Source organism: Artemia sp. Qi Xiang Cuo, chromosome 13 (genome assembly GCF_049724085.1).
Source record: "Artemia sp. Qi Xiang Cuo chromosome 13, ASM4972408v1, whole genome shotgun sequence".
Classification (NCBI taxonomy): domain Eukaryota; kingdom Metazoa; phylum Arthropoda; class Branchiopoda; order Anostraca; family Artemiidae; genus Artemia; species Artemia sp. Qi Xiang Cuo.
Genome location: NC_142806.1, coordinates 49,442,072 through 49,465,774, shown reverse-complemented (window position 1 = coordinate 49,465,774; position 23,703 = coordinate 49,442,072). Strand labels below are relative to the sequence as shown.

The following is a 23,703-nucleotide window of genomic DNA, read 5'->3' as shown; positions in this document are numbered from 1 at the left end:
AAAGTCATTTCCATCCGTCGCAAAGACTTTCTTTCAAACTCAACAACTGGTAAACGCAATACCAGTCAGCCAGCTCAATCAGACTCCAGTAAACTTCTGTACTTTGAGATAAAGGAACGTTTCACGAGTGACATGGACCAATGTAGCATGCAAAATATACCTCTGCTCGACGCTTTATCTGCCTTCAACCCCTCAAGTTCCGATTTTCTCGAACTTTCGAAAGTGGAATGGTTTATATGTCATTACCAAGGGATTCTCAATGTCGATGACCATGCCATAGAATTCCAGCTTTCTCTTGCAAAGCTGCATCTCTCAAAAAGTTATATTTCAAAGATGGATCTTCTTCGAGATATCGAAATCTTATCCGACGTCCCAGTTGCCTGTTCTGCAATGCTAAAACTCATGAAGCTAGTTGCTACTTGACCTGTGACCGCTGCCAGCAATGAACGATTCTTCTCGGCATTAGGGCGTGTGAAGGACTATCTGCGATCGACGACGGGAAACGACAGACTCAGTGATTTCATCATAATGGCCGTTGAAAAGCAGGAGGTAAAAACAAAACTGGATTTGGATAGATTAGACGACGATATTGCCAAGCAGCGAAGTCGCCACTACCCCCTGTTTTAGGTATGTTTTCTCAATGCTGTTTTTTTTAATATTCATTAAAAAAAATCGAAAAAAATACTTGCCCCCCCCCACTCCCCTACATTTTCGCGAATTGGCGCCACTGCAACAAACCCCTCAACATGCTCAAAAATTTTCAACTTAATGCCCTAAGGTGTTCCTGGGATATTGCTGACACGCCCTTTTGACCACCTACATCCGTGTAGTGTATTTTGAATCAGTCAAATATAACGTTATCTTAAGATTTCATCTTATTACGCATTGTCTTAGTAGTGGTAATAGAAGTGATAATAGTAGTCGTCATCAGAGTAGTATTAGTTGTATGCAAATAGTGCCTTTTGGTTAGTTCAACATCCCCTGAGAGTTTTAACTTAATACCCAAAGCCGTTCCTGGGATATTGCTGATACACCCTTTTGATAACCTGCATGCGCATAGTGTGTTTCGATTTAGTTCAATATCACATAAACAATTCCTAAAATTTTCACCTTAATACCCATAGCCTTAGCAGTAGTGGTAGCAGTTGTAACAACAGCTAGAGTAGTAGCAGTAGAAGAAGTAGTAGTAGCATTCAAATAGTGCCTTTGGATTAGTTCAACATTCCCCTCAACATACCCTAAAAGTTTCAACTTAAACACCCTAAAACGTTCCGAAGACTTTGTTGATACACCCTTTTGACAACCAACATGCACATAGGGTGTTTTGATTTGGTTCAACATCGCCCAAAACATTCGCCTGAATGTTCCACTTTATTAAATTTAGTCTCAGTAGTGGTGCAGTAGTCGTAAAAGTAGTAGTAAGCACATAGCCTCTCAAGAGTTCAGCACCCTCCTCAATATGCCTCGAGGGGTTCCACTTAATATTCTAAGCCAATCTTGGGATATTGCTGGTATGCCTTTTATGCCACGGTGCGTTTAGTTTCAGTTCAACTTCATCCTCGACACTGCCCAAAATTTTCACCTTAATACCTTTAATCTTAGTAGCGGTAGTAATAGTAGTAGTATAAGTAGCCGTAAAAAGTAGTATTAGTGTTAGTAGCAGTATGCATATATTGCCTTTTGGTCAGTTGAACATCTTCCTCATCATTCTCTGAAACTTTAAATATAATGCACTAAGCCGTTCCGAAGATATTGCTGATGCGCCCTTTTGACCACCTGCATGCATATAGGGTGTTTTGATTTAGTTCAACACTCATTACACATTCTCTGAAATTCTCACCTAATACCTTTAGCCTTAGTAATAGTAGTAGTAGCGGTAGTAGTAGTAGTAGTAGTAGTAGTAGTAGTAGTAGTAGTAGTAGTAGTAGCAGCAGTAGAAGGAGTAGTAGTAGTAGTAGTAGCAGTAGAAGTAGTAGTAGTAGTAGTATGCACGCAGTGCCTTTTAGTTAGTTCAACATCCCCCTCAAATACATTGTAAGTTTCAACTTGTTACTCTAGGCCGTTCCTGAGATATGTCTGATAAGCCCACATAATGCGTGTTGATTTAGTTCAAATTCCCCCTCAACATCCCCTGAAATTTTCACCTTATTGCCCTTAACATTAGTAGTCTTTGTAGTTGTATTAGTCAAAGAAGTAGAACCAGTAGCAGTAATGATAGTAGTAGCAGTAGTAGTACTAGTAGTACCATACTAGTACCAGCAGTAATAGCAGTAGCAGCATATGCATTTTACCTTTTGGTCAGTTGAACATCCCAATTATCATGCCCTGAAAGTTTCACCTTAATACCCCTAGTCTTAGTAAGAGTAGTAATTGTAACAGCAGCAATAGAAGCAGTAGCAGCAATAGTAGTATGCACATAGTGCCTTTTCTTTAGGCCAGCTTCCCCCTCAACATGCCGTGAAAGCTTCATCTTAATATCTTTGGTTTTCTTAGAGATCCAGGATCAAATATGCCCCCTTCCCCAAAAACAAATCCTATATGTAAACAATAAGTAAATTGCATAGCTTACAGCCTTTGCCCCAAGGGGTATGGGGGTCATGTCATCCCCAGAGGCATAGTTCTTGGACCTTCCAACTATGCTGAACAAAATGGCTGTTTCGAAGTTTTGATGGGATATTTTTGGGGGAAGGCAGCAAAAGGGAGCGTTGGAGGAGGGATGGTTACACTACAATCACTTTTTACTCTTAAAAGGGCACTAGAACTTTCAATTTTCAATCAAATGAGCTCCTTCTGAATTTTCTACGACAACTCCTTCCACCCGAACTAGCTTGGCGAAAAAAAAATAATACATTTCGCCCACTTCGCTGTTTCGACAGGCAGCGCTGTGCTGACTATGTCACATACGTGATAATTCCATGAAACATTTTTTTTCCTTCCTGCAAATCTTGATAAGCATCGTGAATTTCGTCTTTGTTGTTAATGTGTTGACAAATAAAACTAAAACGTTTGAATACAACCTGGTTTGTTATACTGTTGTTAATTTCATGACAAAAAAAACACATGCTCTAGACACAAATTGTTTTCAGTACAGCACAGTTCTGTCCCTTGGGGGATTTTGGGGAGGACAGGTAGCCCACTCCCATATGTGGTAATTTCTGTTCGTTTTTAGTTTGACTTGAACATTCACTTTGATTTATGTTTGTTTTAGCTTTCATTTATTCATGCACAGTAGCAACTGTTGATTTTACGCGATTATTCATTGTAATTTCTGTTCATTTTGGTTTTCATTTATTCATTCATAGTAACTGAAGTTCGTTTTAAGCTTGAAGTGTTATATGACTTTATTTCTGCTCGTCTTAGGTTTTAGTATTCCTCTTTACTTTTCCTTGAAAAACCTTTTTCTTTGGAAACCATTTTTATCAGCTAATACACACACACGCAAACACAAGAGGGTTTATTTCTGAAAAAGTAACCACACAGCTAGTGTATTGTTAAATTAGATTGGTTCGGCCTTTCAAAAGAATTAGAAATCATAATAACAAAAAACTTGAAAAGCCGGGAATATTTGATACCGCAAAGCTTGTTGAACTACCAAATTAATTTCTAGAAATGACAAGGGCCCAGTTCTCCAATAAAATAGATCAGTCATGGTTGCAGCAGTAGCTGCCACTTAAGTAAAGAGCTAACCATAGCGAAAATAGAAGCTCAAATTTAAAAAACGGAACTTTAAAGAAACTTTCTAGTGGAAAATATTTCCCATGTAGCACTGTTTTGGAAAGTTTAATTCTCACTCAGATTCAACCATACATAATTTGTAATTACGAGATTTTTTTTCAAAAACAGCCGGAATGTCCATCAAAATATTCTTATTGTATGACGAAAGGGGCAATTTTCCTTTGATACATTAAAATAGTATATGTTTAGCGATATATAAGACCAACGGTAGCTGAAGATACTAGTAGCACCCACAAGTGCGGAAGAGGATAAAAAAACAGTAATGCAGAGTCATGGAATTAAGAAATAAGGGAAAAGGGTGCAGTGTTTTGCTTAGCCCTATTGTTATTACTTTAAATCTCATCCAAAATACAAATCTCAATGCACCATTATTGCCACGATGGCAGCGACTTCTTCTTGGTAGCTGCGATAGTCAGACTCTGAAAGCAAAAGAACATCACGATCGAACCCTGTCGGAACACCGCTGTTCACCAAAAATTTGTGCTTGTGTGCCCTAGCGATCATTTTAGCACCGCAGATGTTTGAGACAAAGCTATAAAAATGTTGATATGTCTTCAACGGTAAAGTACGAAAAACATAGTATACTTTGGTCGTCCTGTCGAAGACCAGAAGACTTACTTGTCAATATAGCACTCAAAATCACCATGGAAATTCCTAGGAAGAAATGTGTGGGAGGACACGTCATCATAAAAAAAGGGGATAAAAAAGTCATCAAAAGTCCTTGAATGAATATCGATATCGATCCAACAGATTGTTCCCGTCATCACAAATGAGAGCGGTATTCACCAGTGGCGTAATTTTGTCAAAAACCTGGGGGGGGGCAAATTTGGAGCCAATTTTCAAAAATCAATTGAAAATGGCAGTAAAAACTGAAAAATGACCCATGTAGTACCATAAAGGCAAAGCTCAACAAAAAAAAAACTGACCCGTTTCTGGTCAATGCTTGAATTATGCAGGCTTATCATAGTTTTGACAAGATTTTTGAAGAAAACAAATTTCCGCAAGGAGAGGGGAAAACTGGGGTCTGGGAGGGGCAGTAGCCCCTCCCAGAAGTTAAAAAATAATAATAAAATAATATAATAACAAAATATAATAATAAAATATGTAATAATAAAAATGATAAAAATAATGTAATTTGCTTTTATTGCAATTTAAACTTCAAATATACAATGTGGATATACAAACCTACATGGCATTTAATTTGGTAAGAAAAATCTATGTGCTTAATCCTTTTTTCATAATGATGTTTACGGTCTATGATTTACATATACCCCAAGAACTTTCAATTTGCATTTGTGTAGCCTAACGAGTAATTAGAAGTTAAATACATTCCATCTATGGGTGTCTATTATACAACAGTCACGTGAAATTCCCATCGTTTCGTTTTCAAGTGTCCCTGTCCGAACATAGGGGTTTTCAACTAGTTTACTTGATGTGCACCGTATTTTAGGACTAGGGGTATGGAAGGCATATATGCACAGGAATGTGTTTCAGGAGGAAGGGTGAATTAAAAAAAAACGAACTTTGAATAAAAAAAAATTTAGAAAATTCTGAAGAAAATGCAGAAATTTTGAGATTCTGGGAAGGGGTGCCCCCCCCTCCTGGGTACGTTCCTAATAGAAGAGATTTCAGCTTCCAGCTCAGAGACCAACATCTGTACACACATTTCAAAGATAGTGCGCATCTCCATGATTCAAATATAGATTTCAGCATCTTGTAAACCTGTGATCCCAAGAAACAGAATCCAGAAACCTTGAAGTATATGTTCCCTCTGAAACAAGCAATTTCACGACAAGTCTACTGCTGTAACTTGCACCAACAGGACAAGGTACTTGTATCATTGGATTCATTAGTCTCAGATCTACCCATTCACCGAGCCAGAATTATGATATAACTTAGATTTCTTGTTGTTGTAACATTATCTTTCTTAAAAAAACAGGAAGATTTTCATTTTTTCAACAATTTTCAATCAATTTTCTACGCATTTTAAATCTTGAAGACCATGTTCACCAAATATCAAACTGTAACTCGGCAGATGAATACAACTGAATCCCAGCTATAGAATGATATCAAAATTGCCGTCTTTGTTGATATATGAAAGCAATAAAAGAGAAGAAAAACAACACGGTAAAAATTGCACTGAAAATATAAACCGTATAAGCTTGGAATAGCAGAATACCTAACGTAATCGGAGGCAAAAATGAGAATCAAAAATTACGCCTCTTCGGTACTGCTATTGCGGCGTTCACTCCTACCTAGTCTACATCCTGATAGTGCAGGGTACTTCCCCAGCATTCTCTGCCACAAAAGCGTTCTAATTCAGAAGATGAAACACAATGCGCTATTTATGCACTATTTACAGATGGAAAGCTACTGTTAACGGATGAGGCCTCTGTATTTTCAAAAATATTTTAAATTATAAACGAAGCCTGTGTTTGAGTGAGTGTATCTTCCAAAATATTGTCAAGCCCAACTCGTTATTTAAATGTAGCATTACCGAAAAATGCAACCACATAAGCCTCGTGCTACGTCCTTTTCTACCTCCTCAGTCTACAACAATCTCACCTTCTACCTCCTCAGTCTACAACAACCTCTACCTTCACCAACTCCACGTTCAGGTGAATTACAAGGCTGAAACCCTATCAATAAGTAACAACTGTCTTGAGATATATGTCCACATGAATTTCGATTGATGACTGATTTTTCTCTATCAAAATTATGGAATTATGAGCCATCTGAAAAAACGTGCAATGTCAAGGAATGTATGCGCTGGAATTTTTATCGGCCATACTTTGATCCGGCAAATTAGACGTAAAAGTAAACCAATCGATCCCATTATCTTAAGCAGGACTAGCCAAGACCCGAGTATTTGAGGAATAGCTTCATCTGATGCAGCATCGTTTATTTGGAATGATCATCCATAGGAATTTATCCCAGAAAAAGTATCTGTTAATTCCTTCAAAAAGAAGGTACAACAGACACTTAAAGACACTTAAAGTGGAGCGAGGTAAGGGCTCCACTAGCGGCATACCAGATGCTATAAAATACCTGGCGTCGTGACTCTAGGTTTTTAATTTTTTCTTAAAAAAAAAAACAAAAAAAAACAAGCATACATAATGAAGTCTTTCTGAAAAAAAAATAGTGAGGTTCTAAAAAAGTAAACAAAAAAAATGGAAGTATTTACGCCCGAAATCCTTATCTTATTTCCAGCGCTTTCAAAAGAAAATTGTACAAACTTACTACCCAACATATTTCCCCCTCTCCCTTTCTCCAGCCCAAGAAGAAAAGAATAGAAAGGAAAAAAACAATTCAGGATATCAGCAGAAAAAATAAAACTAAATACAATAATAAATAAACAACTAATAGTAGCAATCTTATGTTTTGCAACTTTATTTATATATCTGCTATATATATCATTGGATTACATAATTAGATTATATCTTCTAATTATTTCATTGGATTTATGTGTCTTAGATCTATCCATTGACTGAGCCAAAATTATGTTATCACTTAGACTTCTTCTTGTGGTAAGATTTAAACTTGCTCGAAAAATTCGAAGATTTTTATTTTTTTCAACAACTTTCAACCAATTTTCTACGTATTTTAAATCTTAACAAGCATGCTCACCGAATTTCAAAAATTCACCAATATTATTATATCTCCTGCTGCTGCAATCTTTTCAAAGTCTTTGGTGAGAATTAAGTTAGCTGCGTTTCGGAATTAGGCGTCTTCGGTAAATAAATTTTAAGACAATAGTCCTAAACTTACCTTAGGCAGAGCCGATAGCTTCTCTCCCATTATTTCTTCTGAATCAGAACTATTGACTTCGCCGACAGTCACTACTGGTCCTTGAGCATACCGGGGTTTGACAGACAAACATTGGTTTGAATTTATTACATGAATGGACTTTGGCTCCGGAGGGCTTAACAGACTTGCCAGGGCTAAAATTTAAATCAATTATTTTTTTTAAGCAAAGCTAAAATTCCTGCTGATTGGTAGTACAAGACACTGAGGAACAATTTGTCTCATTCACAATCAGGTCAAAATGCTATAATCTCCCCGAAACGTATTGAATTTTTTTTATGTTGGGCAGAAGCTAGAATCCCTGGGCGAAAGAAATATTGCGCTGATTTTGAGAACAAGTTAGACGAAGGAGGACTGAATCCCCTAGATACGAGAAAAATAGTCGACATTCTAGATGTCTTAGAGGCACCTTTTTACAATAGTGAAATTGGCAGTCTCCAAAAAATAACTACAAAGAAGGACAAAGCCACCGAGGCGGATTCTATACTAAAAAGCATCTAAAATCCGGTTCTTCGGTTACATTTTTAAGGAGGGAGTATGTACCAAAAGTTTTTCAGCAGGCAGTTTTTTTCTGTTATTTTTTACATCTTTCATGACCCCAGGCCGCTAAGAATTTAGGGTCCGATATCTAATTATGAACTTTGTACCTAAGCTTTTTTTTTTTTTTTTTTTTTGTTTTACTAGTATTGTGTCTGTTGAACTTACTTTTAAAGGAATCAGTCGACGGATTTTCAATTATCTCCTTCGGGAGACCATTCAGTGGAAATGCAGTATCCTAAAAAAGCTGTTCTTCAATTACTCAGTGCGGAATGTCTCCTCTTGTAGGTAATTCAACCGTGCTGTGGCTTACTTGTTTGCTGTAGGCTATTACCTTTCCAAACGGCAGTACTACTCAAGACAATCCGCAACAGCGATGGTGGCAGATGTACTTGTATAAAACAACCATTGACGCCACATCAAATCTTTCATTTAGAGTTCCGAATTAAACGGGACTGATTCTGATCTTAGCGGTGGGGAATTACAATATATGTTTATTTTGACTGGAGTGAGGCTGCAGATAAAGTGCATTAAGGTTACAGGTAAGTAGAGGAGACAAGAGTACAATGAGTTTTGTAGAATATTTAAGGTGCAGATGCCTAATGTTTGGCCTAAAAGGTGAAGAATACGGTGCTGAACTTCACAGTCCCCACCGGCGATGATGACTTCGTTTTATGGCCCTTTAACCAGGAAGAGCGATGGGGGGGGGCAGCCATCCTGTGTTTTTCCGCAACCTTCCTGTTTATCTTCCCCATTTTTTCCAGGTATCCATTTCGCGCTTGGTCGAGTCTAGTTGAACTTACGGGGTCACATCACTGACCCCTTTCCCAAGCCAAATAACCAGCAACACCAGGAATCGAATCCCTGTCCTCAGGGACAAATCCCTGAGTAATAATATGTCAACTAACATCCCCTGAGGACTCTGTCCTCAGGGGATTTCAAGTCTAGCGTGGTAACCACTTACCTAAAAGGATAGTGAAAAATTCTGGTTTGCAGAAAACATTATTGGTTAGTTCTATTTAACATACGAAGTGGCTTATAATTCAGCAGATAGATACGGAATAGTCAGGCAAGCAAGGTTTTACTTCGAAACTTTCAATAAAAAAAGTTTTTCTTCAAGACTATAGAAAACCTATTCTACGGTTATTACAAACGTTCTGAAATTTTGCTTATAATTAGATAATTTTGAAAAATTTTGGTAAGGACAAATAAACTAATAACTTTTAACGAATATTCAAGTATTAATCAATGGAAAAAACTGTTTTAATATTTGAATGCCAATCTTTGTTTTACAAAGGTTCATCATGAATACACAAAGCTATAATCGATCTAGAACTTGGATAATAAAAAATGATTAAATTTAAATTGTGAAATTAAGTGATCTGATGTGTGAATATACAGAAGCACACATCTCATCCTTAATTAAATATGCTTATAAATAGTAGGGCCTTTTTTGAAAATGAAAACTAACGCTCAACCTGAGGAACTACAATTTTTCACTCTTTGCTTTATTATAAACTAGAAACAATATAGAAGCTACAAGATGTCTGTTATTTTTTAATCTTGTGACTTAACATTTTTAGCAAAAATTTAATTTGCTTCTATATGGCTCTTTTAGTAGAGCAGACTAGAGCCCGGAAAATTGAAAAAAATGGAAAGCTATTCAGACTTCAGGTAATTAAACCCAAAAAAAAGGAAAAAAAATCAGCATTGAAAATATAATAATGATGACCAGTAAAATAAATAAACGCTTTGGTCAGTTCTTTGATAAAATTAATCAGTATCTTGATTTCGATTCAAGGTAAAATTGAGTCAAAATTTACCTTTAAGTCCACTTATTATGTGTGATGGTAATTGTGAAGATTCCAGTAGCATGTCTGTAACCAGTCCATGTGCCTCTGCTATCAAAGCGGCGTCAGCAATATGTGGACAACCCTAAAATTAATAGATGGGTTACATCTCGCATTATAAATCTTCGCAACATATTTCGTGGGATATATGGCACACTCAATGGACTCTCTCTTCTTATACATTTTTTCTAGTTGGGAGGGGGGGGGTAACAGCTACAGGCGTATAAACTTGAAATAATTAGACGGGATGTTTATAATGACGATATAGATATTAAAATCAAAATATGCATTGAATATTGGCTTAATGTGTGACACGAAAGAAGAAGAACCTCTATCTCCCTTAATGAATAATCAGTTTTTGCCACAGTTGTACTATCACATTACACAATCGAAATTTCCACGAAAAAGAAATGTAGCGAAACTAAAAATTGTCTTTCGAACGAACGACAGCAAAAAAAAGTGTACATAATAGAAAAGGAGGGGCGTATCTCTCTAAGTAAAAGGGCCTAAGAGCTCATATTCCAAAAATGGACGTTTCTAGAAATACCTAATCTAAAATTCGAACTTCGAATCTCCCGCTATACCTACTTGTGACATGATTAGTTATTGCGACAATAGCATTGCTATGGATTTTATGCCTTCCATGACAGACTATAAACAATTATCAACAGCTTAATTTTAAAATTATTCTATCAAGCGAGAAAAAGGGTATAAGGCATTAAAAAAAAAAAAAAAAAAAAAAAAAAAAAAAACACAGAAAGACAAAGGCAGGGTCATCAATTAATGGCAATTTAAGGGGGTGGTAAGTATTTTTTTTAACGAAGACGCAAAAGAAGAGTATTTGTCAATACCCAGGTGGAGGGACGTTTTTTTCAATTTTTTAAGATGAAAAAAATTATTTTCTAAGTCTGGGGGGACAATTCCTCCTCCTAATGGTACCTCTGAACATAGAGTCTGGCCTACTTGGACAAAAACTAAAAATTTAATCAAAAAGTGTTCGGTCTTTTTCTTGGCTTAAAATTTCACACAGCAAAACAAAGCAGGTGGAGTTTAAACTTATTTTTCTTTTAACTGGCTTAAAAATTTCACATGGAAATACACGAAAACCATTCGGGTTTTAAAATGACCGGGTTATTTGGCTTTTTCTTCTGAGACACTTAAGAAGCTAGATGATAGGCTCACAAAAATGCGTCAGATGTAAACCAACGAAATCGAAGTAGTTTTTTACCGTGGAATTTACAGGAAAGCAATCTCTCGCATTGTCTTTGACTAAACCAATATATTTGACGTGCTCATTTGAGCAGGTCAATGGTAGGTTATGTAGTTTAGCAGAAGGATCAAAACAGTCAAAACATCCAGAAAAGGGATTCATACTAGAATTATACACATTGCCTTTTAAATGAATTAAATAAAAAAACATTTTTTTTTAACTGAAAGTAAGGAGCAACATTAAAACTTAAAACGAACAGAAATTATTACGTATGTGAAATGGGCTGTCCCCTCCTCAACGCCTCGCTCTTTACACTAAAGTTTTTTATTGTTTGGAAAAATAGAGTTGAGAGAAAGAGTCAAACTTTAGTGTAAAGAGCAAGGCGTTGACAAGGGACAGCCCCTTTCATATAAGAAATAATTTCTGTTCGTTTTAAGTTTTAATGTTGTTCCTTACTTTCATTTTAAAAACCTGTTTTTTTTTTATTTAATTTTTGAACGTTTTTGAACAAGGGCGGATCCAGGATTTTATTTCGGGGGGGGGGTTACCAATTTTTGACTTTTTCGGGGGGGGGGTTACTAATTTTTGACTCAGTTTTCGACTAATTTTACTGATTTTTACCTAGGTTTTACTAATTTTCGACTTCGAGGTTTCAAATTTCGGGGGGGGGGGAGGGTTCAAACCGGGTAACCCCCCCTGGATACGGCCTTGTTTTTGAATTAATAAAGGTTTTGATTTTGGCTCCCCGTACATGAATTAAAACGAAATTTGCATATTAATTTTACTTTTTTGGTTAAATGGCTTTCTCGACAGTTCTTTAATTTTATTTACGAAATTTTTATTAGTACAAAATATGCATAAAGCTTCATTATACACATCATTTTGATTTTGAACGATCGACATAAAGGTGTAAAGAAATGAATTAACTAGAATTGAGCGATTAACATTAGCCACAAAGTAGACATTGGATATAAAAACGTATGCCCAAGGATAAACCTAATTAAATTTTTGAAATTTCAGGAACTTTTCAAATGCCTCTCTTTGCATGCTATTCACTAGAAACAAGAGCTAAATTGAAGAGAAAGACTGCGTCATTCCTTTCAATTCCTTCAGCTATTAAATCTTGACAGTTGACCTTAAGGCATATGCTTTTGAACCCTAAGGAATTCAAAGAAAAGAACTGTTACATAATACCATCTAAATGTTTAAAAATGACTGCAAACACTGCCTGTCAATATCCTACTTTTGAATCTCCTACTCAACAACAATAAAGATTATGTCACCACTGGAAAAAGAACATCATTCACCAATATTTTTATTCGAAAATAAATAGGCCGAACCACTAGAAACAATAACATACAAGAAAGGACATGGGCCCTTTCTCATTCAGAGTTGGGAGGGGCTTTAATCCCTCACGGACCATAAGAGGAATACCAGAGTTGCCAGCCTTAGTCTAGTTATATATAGTGTGCCAAAAATGAATGCCAGATTTGAAAAGAATGCCGGATTACTGATCCACTTTGGTCCACCAATCATACAGTTTGAATCCTTGTACGATCTGGTTCAAACAAGAGTAAGCTGACCTACCTTATTACTAATAAGCTGTTGGAGGGGGTTGGGGTTTTCTGAGGCTAGTATGGTTCCCTAGTCATACAGAATACAGTCCTTGTGTGATTACAGTTCAAGTGGGGTGTTTCAGAGGAAGGCATGTCTGGAGGTGCTGGAGCCAGCATCAACTTTTCCTATGGGAATATACAAAGTTACCACAAAACCCGTAGGCTACTCGACTAGAAATCAAACAAGAAATTCAACGGGTGTTCAGCGAAGTTAATGGGGAAATATGAGAGTGGGTGATGGTTAATTGCATGGACAGAACGGGTATTGTAAGGCTATTATAGGGGATCATACACCCGATAATGTGTTACACGTGTAACGTTTCTCGGTATTGCGTTTCGCGTATCTCAGCAACTCCTGAAGCGACTGGTGTTTTGTTTGGTTCTTTCAAATGCATAAATTCGATTTATAGTATATTCAAATCCGACATTCTCTTTGAGGCACCTTTTATATTCTGTTAGAACCTTCAATTCACATCAAAGTTTTAACTATCTGTAAAATTTCCCAAATGACAGATTTCTACTGATTTTTGTGCAACAGATTTATGTAACAGATTTTTCTCGTTGAACTTTTTTCCGGACTTCCATTCTTAAATATAGACTACAGGTCCCCGTCAGAAGATTTTGCACTTAAAATGGCAAAATCCAAGTTTCTTAGTGGAAACATTTCAAAACGCTGTAAAGCAATTTATAGTTTGACGCAAAATTATCAAGTTTGCCTTGCATGGTATCGCCAAAGTCAATAAACTGGGCATATTTTTTGCGTGCTAGAGCTAATCAGACCATTTACGCAAGTTATTTTTCTCAGGTCAGTGGCAGCACTGTGAATGATACTACCAAGGAAAGGGGACAGTAAACCACCAAGGAAAATGATATCTTTTTCTTATTTCACGAAAAAGGAAAAAGGTTATAGTCCTATCAAGTCTATTTTCAGTTTCCTAAATATAAAGAGATTTAATTTCTGTGTTCAGACAGTGCTCATACTACTTTGCACAAGAGGCTAAGGATGAATTTTCTGCCTTGAACGCCAACTTAGCGCTAGAAATCAGGGCTGTTGAGTCGGTAATAAGTTATAACTGACTCCGACTCAGACATTTTCAATGTACCGACTCCAACTCGGACTCCGACTCTATTCTGCCAAAATTTACTAAAACTCCGATTCCACAGCCATATTTTAAAGCTTCATTTAACTGGATTTTATAAGTTATAACTGACTTCAACCCCGACTACAGACATTTTCAATATACCGACTCCAACTCCGACTCCATTCAGTAAAAATTTTATTGCAAACTCCACAGCTCCAACTCCGACTTCACAGCCCTGCTAAAAAGGCACTTTTCCATTAACACATTTTCTTCAAAAACTTACAAAGAAATTTTCCAATGGAACCACTGAGAAATCACTATTTGTGTTAGTTGTCCGATAAACTCAAATAGTGATATAAAATTACAGGCCACTAGAAGAAGACTTTCATTCTTTTCAGACGATTCACATGCAAATGCTTATTTAAAGTACGCATTTATTTTTCAACGGCAGCGTTTCTTATATATATATATATATATATATATATATATATATATATATATATATATATATATATATATATATATATATATATATATATATATATATATATATATATATATATATATATATATATATATATATATATATATATATATATATATATATATATATATATATATATATATATATATATATATATATATATAGTTGAATTTAAGAAAAAAGAAGAAAAAAACACAATTCGGATCACAAAACAGCAGAATAAGAGATATAGTTAAGATAACGATATGTAAGTTCAGATAAAATTTATCAAGAAAAATGAACAAACCCTGCTAGACCCAATTCGCACTTCAAGTCTCAAAAACAAGGAAAGAGCAATCAGGAAGTAAAATTATGACAACGTTAAGTAAGACGAAACCAATATAAACCAAAACTTCATGCACACACTGAGAAAACAATTAAAAAACCTGACACAAAGCTAATAAAGAAATTTCAACAAGAGAAAAGGTTAACGTTAGTCAAACTACGGTCTAAGCCAAAATACAGCGATTATTTACGCTAATTAAGTATTTGATATGTAGCATTCAAGAAAATTGCATTGAACAAAAATCAGACAACTTCATTTTTTTTTTTCAGAGCACAGGACAAGCAATTTTGTCTCAACCTCCGATAGGTTTTTTAACAATTTGATCAGAAAGTTCAAACGGAACACACGTTTTTCAGCGAAAACCTCACACGGGGGACCAAATACATTTCCCTCTATTATTAAAACATAATAATAATAAGTAAAGCCAAAGGGTTTAATTAATCGAAAGAAAAACACTTCCGCCTAGTCACTTTCCAGCGATGTTCTGTTGTTATGAAAGTTCAATGGATAATGGGTTTTTGTAGTTTATCGTTTTTGCGTAAACATTATTTAGCGTTCTTGATTCAAGCGTTCAAACGTTCGAGGAACGTCCTTGATCAATCTTTAGTTTATTAATTTAAGAACAAAAAGAGTCCAAATTTTTGAAAGAATTTCAACCGTACGAAGAATGCTACCCAGCGTCGGCAAAAATCCTAGTGAACAATAAAATTTTCCAAGGAGAGGGGGGACACGGCAAACAAATAATTCAGAGGGGGCAATAGCCTAAAAGTTAGAAGAAATGGATTGCAATGTCTCAAATGCAGCGAAATTTCCCACTTTTATTTATTTTGCCATTCCACGAGGAAACTGTTGAATAGACGCTGAATAGCGTTATCAAATCCCGTTCAATTGTTTTCAAATTTTAAATTCAATTTTTGACCTAAAAATACGGAAAATATGTTTTCACCTTAAATAAACAGAACCAAATTCTGAAAATCAAGGACACTGGTAAGACAATGGAAACTCAGCACTCACTCTCCAAATGTTATCCCAAATAGGGATTTAACTTTACGTGAAGTAAGGTTCACAGGACTACTTAGTCCACTTTTTTTCACTTTTTCATTGATTTTTTATTCCTTCCCGTAAATCTCCAACAATTAACCTATTTTATCTTTTTAAACGTCCCATTCTTCCCATCCCCGCAAAAAATCCCACATGCATGTTTGAAAATCTGATGCGAAAAATGGATGTTTAAATGAAAAATGGAAATTTAATTTGAAAAATTTCTGCATGTTTGAAAATCTGATGCGAAAAATGGATGTTTAAATGAAAAACGGAAATTTATTTTGAAAAATTTCTTCATTTTCAAAAATGGAAAAATGGAAATTTATTTTGAAAAATTTCTTAATTTTCAAAAACGGAAAAATGGAAAATTTATTTTTTGATTACTTGCTTGTATTGCTACTGGCAATCAAATTTTATGTTACAATTTCATTTTTACATCGACCACATTCTTTAAATGTATTTGTCTAAAATAGTTATGTAATTTCAGATAGAAAATAGTTGTATAATTATATCTGTAATCATTTGCAATTATAAACATAATCGCCAAAACTACTGGCATGTCACGCCGAACGATCGTATTTGATATTTTTTATATTTCAGAGATAATTGCCCAACATGGCTTGCTAAGCTGTTCTGTAAGTGATTTGATCCTCCTGGGCTCCTGTTCTACATTGCACTGCTGACTATCCCTTTGAGAACAGCTTAACAAGTCTTTTTTGCAATTATGGCTTATGACGATGTAGAAAAAAAGAGAAGAAAAAAAAAACGATAGCTATAAGCAGCGGATGTAGCCACATCTGTACATCTACATCTGCAGAGGCTACACAAAATTCAAAAACTGATGAGCTGAGAAATTAGTATGCCTGACCCAATTCCTCCTCACAACACTTTTTCCCAGTATTTTAGCACTTTCAAGGTCGCCCCCCCCCCAGGTAGCGGTTCTTGCCACTCTTGCACCCAGGGTAAAATCTTGATTAGCACCCCTCTCATGTCTCCCACAAAATTTTCAGGCTGAATTCTAACAAAATTATTTCAATTTATTGATGAATTAAACAATTATGTGTTATTTAAGTTATTTAATTGTTTAGTTATTTGATTATTATTAATTATTTCAATCATTATTATATAATTATTCTTAATCTCTAGCTTATTTTTATTTTATTAACCAATTATTAATTTATTAATTATTTATAATTATTAACTGCACTCTCTACTTTATTTGAATAAAAACAAAATTTCAAAAATTAAAAAACGACTATAACCGCTAGATTATTTATTTGAAATTTAGCCCCCTAAAATTTCTGCCCCTGGGGAAAGTGTCAACCCCCCCCCCCCCCGTGGAAACTTTTTCGTCAAAAAATTATCCCCTGCGGAAAATCTCCCCGCAGACAATTAGTCGCCGAAAAAATTCCCTCACATGTAAAATTGAGCAGCATAAGGGAAAGTAAGATAATAAAAGATTAGGAAAAGAAAGGATTTTCGGTATATTCTATCTATATTCCAAATAACATGTAGAATATTTGGTGTAAATTGTCCTATAGTATTTATTTTTGATGTTTTATTTAATTTAAATATTTTTCCGTGTTTTGGGGGGTTGAGTTAACATAGCAGGGAAAGATATAGGTTAACGAAAATAATGTGGAAATATGGAACTACCGACAGCTGTGAAAGGAGTGCCCTGTTATAGAAGCGCATGGAAACACACGATGGGACTAAGAAGTACGAATTACTTCCCGTAGACTTGGTCTGGCACCGATATCTATGGTACATGATACCAGTCTACCCCTTACGATTGAGGGCGCGTATATCAGAGGGAATTCGAGTCTGAAGTACATTTAAGGGATGTTTAATTTTAATTTATTTTCTTTAATCTAATTTGAATAACATGGAGTCAAACTCCAAGTCAGAAACAATCAAATTATTTTTTTAACCTTTATCTTATCCTACTACGATAACTCAACCCCCAGCCCCCAAAAACACGAAAAAGGACATAAAGGAAATTAAAATGTAAACGATTAATATTGTTGGATATTCTACACGACATATTCTACATGTATTCTAGAATATAGGTGGAGTATTTCAAAATCCCTTATTCTCTTCATTCCTTTTATTTGTCATACTTTCTCTTTTGCTGTTCAATTTTAAATGAGTGAGAGAACTTTCCCGGTGAATTGTCCACGGGGGGGAATTGTCTTCTGGCAGGGGGATTTTCCAGGGGGTATTAGCCGGACGCCATTATAGCAATGTACAGAGATTTACTTATAAATAAATTGCATACAAAACTTGTACATAAATCTCATAAACGTTCCGATAAATTAATCTCTTGTCGTAGTCTTAATATTGATTCTTTTGTTACAACATATTTATATTTACATTGCTCTTTATATCCTAAAAATTTGTCCAAACTTTGTTTTTCTTTCCTTTTTTTTATAACAATAGAATTTCTGGAAGCATGAATATCACCTAAAATTTGAACATTCGCATTACTTATTTGAAGTTGGAAAAGCTTTTAACTGGGAAAAACCCTATTTTCGCATAATTCAACAATCCTGTTCATGATACCTTAAGGGTCCATGCCACTTGGCTTTTTTGGCCATTGTTTAATAAGGGTTGTTTTTTTTTGTAAGGATTAGCTAGCAGGCTTACTTCAGCCTGGTTTTTACTCTGGACCCCCTCCACATTCGATAGTCAGGGAGTCAAATAAAATACACAAAGCTGTTCAGCTTTCATTGAAAAGCTTCCTTACCCCAAGAAATAACACGACTGTTTAAATACTAGCAATTAATAAAAGTTCATGTTATAAATATCAGCTTCGATCCTGACATGATTCAAATTAGTTGCAAAAAAATTTCCTCGTTTTTATTCTAACTTGAGTCTGTCTTAAAAGTAATTAAAGTTGTGCATTCTCTGAATAGACAGGGCGTTCCGTTGTGCCCATGATTTGAAATAATTCGCAAATGCTAAACAATAAATAAAATGCTTCAAAGGGTTATTTTTAACTTCAATATTTGCAAAATACATGTTTACGTAAGTAGTAATATAATAATTTATTAAAAACCTAAATACAACAAAATGATCAGAACCAAACCAAAAGCTAAGCTTGCGACGGCATAGGCTACTAATAAACAGTGATAACAAAAATGGAAAATTAATAATAAACAAAAACTAATAAACGAACAGAATTTGTTTCGATTTTTTTTTAAGAATCCAGAACCAGGGGTTGAAGCCAAGTCTCGAGTTAAACATGAACAGCCAAAAACACTTAAAACATTAAACTTAAATTCAGAACATTAAAAAAAAACATTAACATTAAATTCAGTACAATATAACTTTCTCTTTCTCTTTTCTCTTTCTCTTTTCTCTCTCTCTCTCTCTCTCTCTCTCTCTCTCTCTCTCTCTCTCTCTCTCTCTCTCTCTCTCTCTCTCTCTCTCTCTCTCTCTCTCTCTCTCTCTCATGGCGTCCAATGAGGAATTGTAACTAATAAATTTGTGTCAAAAAGTGCTTCTTGCAATTATTATTTTCTGATTGTGCTTCAAGGCTCAATAAACTGCAATCCCATCCTTTTACAGATGGAAAATTATTGGCGTAATTATCAACCAGAACCGCGTTCAATACATTACAATAATTGCGCTTATTCAATAAATCATTAGAATTAATTGTAATAAGCTCTATTGAACGCAGGCTAAGAATCCATTCAACCCGCATCCAACGAATCATTGACAAATGTTGTTAAAAAAAGCAAAGCTTGCTCTGTTGACATCCCATGACGAAATCCGAACTGAGTAGGGTGAAAATAAGAATTTTTATTTAAAAAATCCACCATTCTTACATAAATCAGTTTTTTGAAACAGACGCGATATTATTGGGAGCATTGAACTCATTATCAACTTCCAGCAAAAATTGTTTCTGCTTTTTACTACGCGCCCTCTGAGGGACAAAATCGGACAGAGTCCAGGATGATCCCGTAGTGGATAAAACGTAACATGTGTCTTAAGGAGGGAGGGATTGAAACTCGAGCATGTAGTTCACATACATGCTGAATTTACTGCAGTGTGTAATATCAAGATTTTGCGCCTTCTTCGGAAGAAGAAGGCACATGAGATAACATCGTGCCCCAAACGAAAGAGTGCGTCTCATACTTGATAATTATAAAGGAAAACGAAATTTAAGTCTTTTAGCTTTTCCCGGTGTATATTATTCTCAAGCATTTCAATGACAAAGATTTGTATAAGTTGCACTGTTTAGTTTGACAAAAGGAACTTAATTTTGGTATATAGAACACAAATTATTGGGTTTAGGGTTCAGGATTAGCTCAATTATGTCTAGCGATCCTATACAGATTTGCCCTAAACATAACCAGTCTCTCCTACCTCCTATAAAGTAACTAAGATTCTAAAAATGTGACTAATGGATAAAAACATTAGAGAAATCTTTCTCACTTTCTAACTCCGTCAAAAAAGCGTAAGGAACAGCCGAAGGTTCATCCACTGTTTGCCACCTGGCGTAAATCTTATGAGCACCATTTTTTTTCACCAAGCGTAACATAGCTTCACAAAGCCACGTTTTTTTTACCATGCATGAAAAACTTCGTGCAGCGCTTGGCATATTACCACCATGCATGAAACGCACAACCTGGTGTATTTTCGTACCACGCATGAAAAAGTTTGTGAAGCGCGTGGCATATTACCACCATGCATGGCATGTACAACCTGGTGTATTTTCGTACCTCGCATGAAAAACTTCGTGCAGTGTGTGGCATATTACCACCATGCATGGCATGCACAACCTGGTGTATTTTCGTACCTCGCATGAAAAACTTCGTGCAGCGCGTGGCATATTACCACCATGCATGGCATGCACAACCTGGTGTATTTTCGTACCACGCATGAAAAACTTCGTGCAGAGCGTGGTATATTACTACCATGCATGGCATGCACAACCTGGTGTATTTTCGTACTACGCATGAAAAACTTTGTGAAGCGCGTGGCACATTACCACCGTGGATGGCAGGCACAGCCTGGTGCACATTAAATTATTGAAAGTGGACCACCTCTCGGGAACACCCTACCGTTTTAGGCTCAGTGATATGTTAGTCTTCAACTAGGAGAGTACGATGAGAACCAAGCACCATACGCTTAGATTAGCCAAAATCCCTTTATTATTTACAATGACTATCAGCTATCTCTAAAAATGTACCAATTATAATCAAGGCTAACATAATAGCATATGAATCTAATAGCACAAAAAAAAACGATCACTAATAGCTATAACCCCAAGTAATTATATATTTTATTTTTTGATTGGCAAGCATTGGACTGTTGTCTTTCCGAAGTACAAATTAGTTAGCGATGATTAACAGCTTCGGCTGCAAAGATTGAGGTGTGGTTAGTCTGGCATCAGCCTAAATAAATTCACAGCATACAAAATGCCAGTCGATGATAAAAACGTGTCCGACCAACGTAATTTTTCAAAACGCCAGAATGGTCTTGAATAGCTTCATTGTTATTGTCTTGTTATAATCCTCAGCATTTTTATATGAGAAAAAGCTGTTGAAGTTTTAAAATATAAATTTAGGTTTTTTCTAAGTAACCATTAATGAAGCCTGCTCGATAAACTCAAGAGTATCCGTAGATAATGCAAGTAGTACAAAAGAAGACAAATTCGAGTGTCAGTTCTCAAATTCCTTTAAGCACAGGAGTAATTAGACCCAACCCATAACGAATCGGGCATGGGGTCATTAGCATAAACACGATTTATCAATAGAAGGACTATAGGCATACCTGTACACAAGGGGGTATGAGAGATTGATGCAGCGGAATTCCCAAATGCTTGGACCAACGGAAACTGGGGAGAAACTAGAAAATAATAGCCTTAAATGTGCTGTTTAGTGTTTAAACCCCCTTCACATGGAACTGTGTTTTGTTAATTTTAAAAATTACTTTAGCAAATAAGTGAAACTGAGTTTAAAATATCACATGATATACTTTCTCTAATTCTACCTATTCTATCTATCTATTTCTAGAAGCATTTGCTTCTTACTTTAGAAAACCACACAAACTTGCCAAGTGCCTAATTCTGATATAATTTAGTTCCAATGATAATCGATTTATGACCTTGATGCAGCGGAATTCCCAAATGCTTGGACCAACGGAAACTGGGGAGAAACTAGAAAATAATAGCCTTAAATGTGCTGTTTAGTGTTTAAACCCCCTTCACATGGAACTGAGTTTTGTTAATTTTAAAAATTACTTTAGCAAATAAGTGAAACTGAGTTTAAAATATCACATGATATACTTTCTCTAATTCTACCTATTCTATCTATCTATTTCTAGAAGCATTTGCTTCTTACTTTAGAAAACCACACAAACTTGCCAAGTGCCTAATTCTGATATAATTTAGTTCCAATGATAATCGATTTATGACCTTTGGTATAGGCCATAAGAGGTTCTATGCAGCATATTCATTTAACTATGGAAAAGTCAATAAGTCTAGATATGATAATAAAAAAGAATATGAGCGATATACGTATTAATACCTTTGGACAGCCGAAGACCAAGAGATATATAGAAGTCACATACAGTAGATGTCGATATAAACGCAGTCACTTTGTAGAATTACTAACTCACATGCAGCTAAGGCATATCGGATAAATGGTAATGTGAGCATGGAACAATTTTTCCCCTCTCAAAGGGAAATCACAGAGAGTCGCAGCCATTGTATATAAAAAAAAATGTAACAGTAAGATCACGGCTTAGTGATTTATGGCAACTACAACCTCGGCGCGTACAAACAGCTCCTCCCATTTAATTTGCCATCAGTGATCCAGTGTATATTATCCTGGAACATGTATTTTCGCAGAAACTTTCTCAAAATGTCTTTGAAACCAACTCGAGACTTCGAAACCTACTTGTAATTCCTAAAAACATCTAATAATAATATTGCAATACTAACTTCCAATTTTTATATATGTATTGGAATAAATTAATTTAAAATTAGATTCTTTAAAAGTTAGTGTTACAAAGCTGAAGAGAAATCTGACTTGTCTGACCCGTGAAAAAATAGAATGCTGCTTATGTTTACACTTGTTTAAATGTTCTCCGGAGCACTTGCATTTCGGTCCGGCTTTGTATAATGGTCGAGATAGGGAATAATCATACTGTATTATATTTATATACAGTGGTCGCAGCAGATGCAGTTGCAAACGAGCATATTTGTTTAAATGATTCATTTCTACGATAGAATTTCTCCACGGCCTATGCATCTGCTGTGCCTGAAGACCACTCAAAAAATATCATTTTCACTTACGAAACTTAACTCAACTTACCGAATTCGACTTTGAATAGGAGGAGATGGCTGGTAGTGATGTTCTACGCATTTCCTGTGGTGATGTTTGGCTCGTTGTACTTGAGGTCCTACGGCGCCGTGTGGTCGAAGCTTCATCGTCATCATCACTCTGCATAGCCGCAGCGTTTTCCCCTTCTTGCATGGATGACGGAGGATCAAAGTATTTGGCACCGATAATGCCGAATAAATCGGCACAATATTTTATAAAGCTTTCCAATATTGCAATTGTATATCATATGGTTAAAAACTTTTCTTACTGCTTACAGACTGGGAATATCGCTTCATAATAGCACCTGACGGCAACCCTAAAGGGGAAAAAACGAAAAAGAAGTAAAACCAAAGAATTAACAGTCTAAGTATACGAAAAATAAAAGAAAATATAGTAAATGGGCACCATTCTTAGATTTATGGAAATGCCAAAGGCCAAGTGCAAACTCGGTCAGATATGAGTGCAGGGAATTGTTTGGGGAGGAGGGGGATATTGTTGGGGATATGACTTTAATTAAGAACAAACAATAGACGGATTATATGGAAAATAAGATATAATGGCAAAAAGCAGATAAAACACGAGATTTCTGGTGGGGTGCAGGAAGGGGTGGTTGATTCAAATGGCATCCCCAACTCTGATTACCTGGCTGGAGCAAGTACCGTATCAATGGTCCAAATTTATT

General features: G+C 35.6%; 1 protein-coding gene across 1 annotated transcript in view; it reads right to left on the bottom strand.

Moving 5' to 3' along the window:
- The window catches only part of LOC148945369 (cGMP-inhibited 3',5'-cyclic phosphodiesterase 3A-like), a 287,673-nt gene that overhangs the window by 235,288 nt on the left and 28,682 nt on the right, over positions 1–23,703 (bottom strand). The window contains exons 2-4 of the mRNA XM_089098771.1: positions 23,013–23,337; positions 9,900–10,011; positions 7,504–7,676 (exon numbers count right to left, since the gene is read on the bottom strand). Coding sequence (XP_088954897.1) covers positions 7,504–7,676; positions 9,900–10,011; positions 23,013–23,174 — 447 coding nt within the window. The 5' untranslated portion in view covers positions 23,175–23,337. The remainder of the gene's footprint in view (positions 1–7,503; positions 7,677–9,899; positions 10,012–23,012; positions 23,338–23,703) is intronic.